The following is a 6,629-nucleotide window of genomic DNA, read 5'->3' as shown; positions in this document are numbered from 1 at the left end:
GGCCCCGCCGCCCCCCGCCCTGCCGCCGCCGGCCCCGCCGCCCGCGCGCGCCCGCCCCGCCGCCGCCGCCGCCGCCGCCATGGGCGTGCAGGGCTTCCAGGACTACATCGAGAAGCACTGCCCGAGCGCCGTAGTGCCGGTGGAGCTGCAGAAGCTGGCCCGGGGCAGCCTGGTGGGCGGCGGGCGGCAGCGGCCCCCGCAGACCCCGCTGCGCCTGCTGGTGGACGCCGACAACTGCCTGCACCGGCTCTACGGCGGCTTCTACACCGACTGGGTCAGCGGCGGCCAGTGGAACCACATGCTCGGCTACCTGGCGGCCCTCGCCAAGGCCTGCTTCGGCGGCAACATCGAGCTCTTCGTCTTCTTCAACGGCGCGCTCGAGAAGGCCCGGCTGCACGAGTGGGTCAAGCGGCAGGGCAACGAGCGCCAGACGGCGCAGCAGATCGTCAGCCATGTCCAGAACAAGGGCACGCCGCCGCCCAAGGTCTGGTTCCTGCCTCCCGTCTGCATGGCCCACTGCATCCGCCTGGCGCTCATCCGCTTCCACGTCAAGGTGCGGCCGGGGGCGAGTCGGGCGGGCCAGGGGTCTGGGGCCGGGGCTGGACAGCGTTCGCGGGGTCCCTCCGCCGGCTCGCGTGCCTCGTGCCGGGCGCCTCGTGCCGGGGCCCGTGGTCCCTCGGGCAGGAGTCCAGGCTGGATCTGGGGGCTCTCGGGCCCGGGTCAGGGCTGGGCCCGGAGTCGGGGCCCAGGGCGAGTCAGGCTAGCCCCGGAGCGGTTTTGCCTCTGCGAGAGCCGGGGCCCGGGGCGCCCGGTGCTGGGAACCCGTCTTATGGGAGCAGCTGGTCGCCGGGCTGTGTGCTGGACGCGGGGGGCGCCGGGATGCGGCCCGACGGCCCAAGATGGATGTCTGTGGTTCGGCCACGGCGTGTTCGAGTCCGCCCCTGGCTGGCCTGTTTGGGCCTCGGCGACGTGTGCGGACACTCGCGAGGTGGTGGGGAGCCCCACGCCACAGCTCGGACTGATAGTGCCACTGTGCCTTCTCCCGCTGCGGGTAGGCAGGCTGCCTGCTTGCCTTCGCCTTTTGCAGTAGTGTGCTCGTTTTCCGAATTGGTCCGTTCTTTCTCAGCAACAGGTTTCTCTTGGAGGCCTGAAGAACAAACATTGGTAGTAAGGGAACTGCTGGGGCGGCGGGGAGAAGCAAGCTGGGAGTAGGATCGCCTCGGTGGACGTGGAAGGCGAGGCGCGTGTAGGGGTCTTTGCACTCTGCTGCAGTTCAGCTCGCAGAACCTTGTGCTTTGGAAGATGAGATTTCCGAGAAATAGGCCGTTTTTGTGTGATTTTAAGGAATTATAACATCGACAGGAGGCGGTTTTGGAAGTTCTGTGACTTCGGGTTTGTTTTTCTGAACTTCAGTTTTCTGTATCTTTCGAAAGAAATGGTTCAAAATTAAGGGTTGAAAATTTGGGGCCAAGCAACTCAGGCCGTAAATTTGCAGGGTCTGCTTTTCTGGTGACCTTCAGCCGTGCCCGGGTGGGTGGGAGGATAGGTGATGAGAGTTCAGTCGGCCCGGACTGGCTCTGGCAGGGGCTTCTCTGCCGCAACTTGGGTGTAGAACTTCAGGGCCCAGGCATGGACTGGAAAGATAAGCACAGGGTTTGATCGCTTGTGTTTTCCTTGAAACCGCGTTTCTAGGGGGAGCTGTTTTGGTTTTTAATTTTTATTAATATTTTTTGGTAGCACGTCCACTCTGTCTTCCAGCTTGTTCTTTTATTCCTCTTGAAACTGTGCTCGAGTTCAAAGTTTGTGAAACTCTCTCTCTTCCTGATTGCCCCCGCTGCCTGTGCTGAGATGGTGGTGGTGAAGCCGAACTTGATAGCGGAAGTCCCGCCCCAGGCCCCTTTGCCATTGGTCGTGGTACGGGCAGAGGCGGCCGGAGGCATGGTGATTGGCTTGGGAGCCTGGCAGCGACTCGTTTGCCCGCCTCGGGAAGTTCGGCTGAGAGGCCGTGTGTGTGCGCTCACGCTTTCCGCCGGAGGCTCTCGGGAAGGAGAGGGATGCCATTTCTCGGATTTGATCCCTGCCTGTGGAAGCCCTGAAAGTGTTCCCAGTTTTGTCTTGTTCAGAGATGGGCAATTACTTGTAACGTGCTACTGTAATTATTATGAGATAAAAGCGAGCGTTCCTTACTTGCTTTATTTGGTAGCAGCACAGGCCTCACAGTATCTTCAGTGATTTTCCAGAGTATACTGTAACTATATTACTTTGGGTTAGCATCAGTATATCTGTATGGTGGCTGTGTATTTCGAGGGAACTGTCGGATTATTTTTTAATTGTAAAATCTCTACCCTCCTCTTTCAGTATATCACATACCTAGCAGATGCTCAGAATTTTGACCAATGTGTTTTTGGAATCTAGATTTAAATCACATTTTAGATAACACATTCCACTTAGGTCGCTGGATACAAGCTAATTTTGTCTATAGTTAGCTTTAGATAAGCTTTTGTTTTTGGTATAGAATTACAGTATAATGTCAGTTGCACAGATTAATATTGTAATGATTTTTCCTGGTGGTCCCTTACCTAACTAACAACCTCATCTAGGAAATTAAGTTACTAGGAATTTCTCAGCAACGAAGCTAACTGTCACGAAGTTTAGGTAGAGCAAAAACAAAAAGCTTTCCACCTTCCTCACTGAAGAACCCATTAGATCTTTCACTCACAGGCTGGCCTCTCCCTTTTAGATGTAATTCTAACTAACTTGGTTATCAATTTTTCGACTCAGCTTAAGAGAGTCTGCCAGAGCTCTGTTAATGGCATGAAGTGACAAGGGAGAAGATGTTAAAAAGCTATAAAAAGCAGACGTAATTCTGGGGCTATTTTAGAAAAAGAAAAACAACCCTACTCTTCAGTAATCCCGAGGGTAGTACACTTTTTATTCTGTAAGGATTTTTGGTAGAAAAATTTATCTCAGTATCTATTTAAGAGACTCAGTCAGTATATACTATTACCTTAAAAGACAGCCAAATAAAAGGGTGAAAAGTTAAAATCATGGTAAGGGCACACTGCATGAGGATTAAAATGGATGAAAACAATGTGGTGGACAGTACCAAGTACAGTACTAGCAAGAATGGTGAGCTCCCTAGAAACTTGCATGCTGCTGGTGGGGATGTAATGTGGCATCATCACTCTGAAAACAGTTTTATCTTCTTTAAAAAGCACGTATATATATTTACTGTATGCTAATTACTATTTTTTGAGACAGTTTCATTTATGCAGTTCAGGCTGACCCTGAACTCACTGTGTATCCTAGGTAGGTCTTGATCGTGGGGTAATCCTTCTGCCTCAGCCTTCTGAGTGCTACGATTACTGCCCAGCAATAATTCCTATTTTTAAAAAGGGTAAACATTGCCAAGGAACTGACACGGACACTTAACCATATAAAATGTTGCTTAAAAGACATGTCACTTAAAACAAAACAAAACAAAACTTAGATCTTATTGACCTAGCATTAAGCTGTAGCATTTTTATAAAATGACAGATATTTTCTTTTCATTCTTGCTTAAAGAGTTTTTTCTTGTAGAGTACTGCCGTGTTCTTTATACAGTTACATTTCTTAGACCACTAGAAGTTGGCCTGTGTGTGAATAAACTTTGTTTAGGAGACCAAACTTGAACTTGGCTTTAATGGCTGTGAGTGTTTTCTCTTCTGTATCTTCAGCCGTCATAACCTTTGAAATGCCAGTGAGTGACTTAAGGTTTATTTTAAAGTCTTGGTAGCGTTTAACACTTTCCTACATGTTTTCTGCAAGAGTAAGACTGGTAGCATATGTGTGAGGGTTTATCATGAAGCCCTTCAGTTCTTAACCTGAATTTGCTCCCATCGGAATTTTGTTAAATTGGTGCTCTGGTTTATTTACTTAGATCTTATGTAAAATGTTGTTCTTTGAAGACCGTGGAAGAATTTGAGATTAGACTATGGTTTTGGGTTGTTATGGTTAGCGTAACATGTTTGTTTTCAGGGGTGCTGAAGCATTTTCCTGTGTACCTGTGCGGGAAAGGACAGCCTGGCCTCAGGCCCTGCTTTCCATTGGTTTCCTCATCAGGGTCACTGCACTGCTGCTCCATTTCAGCTGCGCAGAACCAGGAACTGCCAGTTCACAAGTCACCCAAGCTGGGCATGGTTGCAGAGGCCTGTAATCCAGACTCAAGGCTGAGGGAGGAGGATTGCCTGGAGTTTTAGGACAGCCAGTGCCACATAGTGAGCTCAGGCCACCTTAAACTACATAGCAAGACCCTGCCTCAAAAACAGAACAAATAGGTCACCAGGAACCCCTTCTGGAAGGAAGGGCTGGCAGGTTGGTTGTTTGGGAGTACTTTGAAAGTATGGTTACGTGTTGCTCCCATGCCAGTTCTGAGAGCGAAAACATCTTTTTCCAGGTAGAACAGGAGTGGCAAAGCTTCATGAAGAAGAAAAGTACCCATTGCCAGAGCCTGTGAAGTGACAGTTTTTTATTCTAATTTCTTATTCTTAACCCTTAGAGAACTTTAATTGATTAGGAAATACTTGACCAAATCAGTCATCCTTGTTTAAAAAAAGTGCTTTTCAGGGGCTGAGGATTTAGCTCAGCGGCATAAGCACCTGCCTTGTAAGTACCTGGTTGGTCGTGAGTTAGATCCCAGGTACCGATTAAAAAAAAAAAGTGCTTTTCTGTAGTGTACCAGTTTTGTGATGCTATCCTGTGATGTCTTACTACAGGGACGATTTCCTAGGTGTAATGCAAACCTAAATCGCGTAGGCTTATAAGCTATGTAATAATCCTATTATTCCTAGGCTGCAAGCCTTGTAGCAGATTCCTATACTGATACCCTAGGGTCAGACAGTTGTAACACAGCTGTATCTGTTTGTCTGTCTGTCTATCTGCAAAAATGCAAGATAGGACTTCTTTATTCCCTTTAGAATCTTATAAGAGGACTGGGTGGGGTGGTGCATGCCTGTAATCGTAGCACTTGGGAGGCAGAGGCAGGAGGATTGCCATGAGTTTGGGCCAGTCTGTATTACATAATGAGTTCAAGATCAGCCTGGACTACACAGCGAGACCCTGTCTCCAAAAGAAAAAACAAAAAAACTTAGAACCATTGTAATATATAATTCAATCAGGCATTGAAATCTTATGAGAGCGTGACTGTAGTTTAATTCTTTTAATGTAATACCTTCAAGGTTCAGTCATGTTGAGCATGGGGCGGAATTTCCTTCTTGTTAAAGCTAAATATTCTAGTGTGTGTCTGTACCACATTTTGCTTATTCATTCACTCGGTTTTCTTGGGTATGTGCTTAGTGGTAGCACTACTGGGTTAGATGGTAATTCCAATTCTTTCCCCTCTTAGTGCTGGGAATGGAACCCACAGTCTCATGCCAGTTAGTGGAGTGTGCAGTTCTACAACCAGCTATACCCCTGGCCCTGTGTTTAATTTTTTTTTTTAGTTTTTGAGATAGGGTCCCAGTCTGTGGTCCAGGCTGGCCCTGACCTCACTGCAACCCTTCCTTAGCCTCTCAAGTGCGGGATTACGGGTGTGCACCACCATGTGTGGCTGGCTCGATTGTCCATCACCCTTCCCTCCTTTTGTCTTTCCTTTTTGGTGTTTAACATTGTTGAAGCCTCACTGTACCATTTTCCCTTGAGTGGCTGCATAGGACAAATGTTTTCTCATATGTTATGTTTTATAGTTTTATAGTTATAATTTTTTTTGACATTAATGTCATATTATACGTTATGTATTGTTTTTTTTTTCTATTTTATTTTTACTGCCTGTGTAGTACTCCACGATCTGCCCAACCCTTGCCGAAGGGGTATATATTCTTGGTAGATCAGGAGTGCGCATGTCTTGAAACTCAAGCAGGACAGTGGGGTCCACATTGCCAGGTCTTCAGAGTTTCTGACAGAGCTAGAAATCTATACTTTGCTGGAAACCACCATTGTAACAGTGCCAAACAAAGCAGGGCTTCCGGCTAAGCCTGCTCTGGAACCACCTGTTCACTTCAGTGTTGGCCCTTAGCAACAGTTGTCTTTCCTGTATGAGTTTCTGCCCACCCCACTTCGCTTTTCCAAGCCCACCCTGTTTCTTTCTCTCTGGTTCCTGAGCCCTTTGTGGTGATGGAAGTGCGGGTTTGCTGAGGTTGCTGGAGTGCGCCTTTCCCTGAGTACCGTGGAGGGGGCCATCTTCGGAGCTCTGCACCTCTGGGTGCGCTCACCTGGTTCTGTGAAGTTGTGCACACCAGGTCCTGTCACCACCTCGCTGACTAAGCTTGTCCTTAGCCTGACCTCCTGAGGCGTGCTCGCTCTCTCTCTTTCGGTTTTTGAGACAGGGTCTTTGCTGCGTAACCCAGGCTGTCTTTGAGAGCTTGATGGTCCTCTTGCCTCAGCTTCCGAGTGCTGGGATTACAGTGCACACCACCATGCCCAGCTGTAGGCCTCCTGATGCTTAACTTTAGTGATGCTCATTTCTAATTTTGTTGTAGTTTTTCCAGAGCTCCAACCCTATAATGAGGGGAAAGAAAATGAAATCACACTTAAAGGACCTGCTGTGTTCCCCATTCCGAGCTGTGTCTCTGCCTGCCCCCTCCTGCTTTCTA

General features: G+C 48.7%; 1 protein-coding gene across 3 annotated transcripts in view; it reads left to right on the top strand.

Moving 5' to 3' along the window:
* Positions 1-41: 41 nt before the first annotated feature.
* Fam120a (family with sequence similarity 120 member A) overlaps positions 42-6,629 on the top strand; it is a 91,200-nt gene continuing 84,612 nt past the window's right edge. For 2 of the 3 annotated variants that reach the window (XM_005002920.4, XM_063227319.1), the window contains exon 1: positions 42-553. In XM_005002920.4, coding sequence (XP_005002977.1) covers positions 80-553 — 474 coding nt within the window. In that variant the 5' untranslated portion in view covers positions 42-79. The remainder of the gene's footprint in view (positions 554-6,629) is intronic. The other variant, XM_003468079.5, reaches the window with a different exon arrangement.

The sequence above is a fragment of the Cavia porcellus genome, unplaced genomic scaffold (genome assembly GCF_034190915.1).
Source record: "Cavia porcellus strain 051 isolate PalLab524CR breed Dunkin Hartley unplaced genomic scaffold, mCavPor4.1 scaffold_17, whole genome shotgun sequence".
Classification (NCBI taxonomy): Eukaryota; Metazoa; Chordata; class Mammalia; order Rodentia; family Caviidae; genus Cavia; species Cavia porcellus.
The sequence above is the reverse complement of the archived record's forward strand: the minus strand, read 5'-3'. Positions and strand labels throughout refer to the sequence as shown.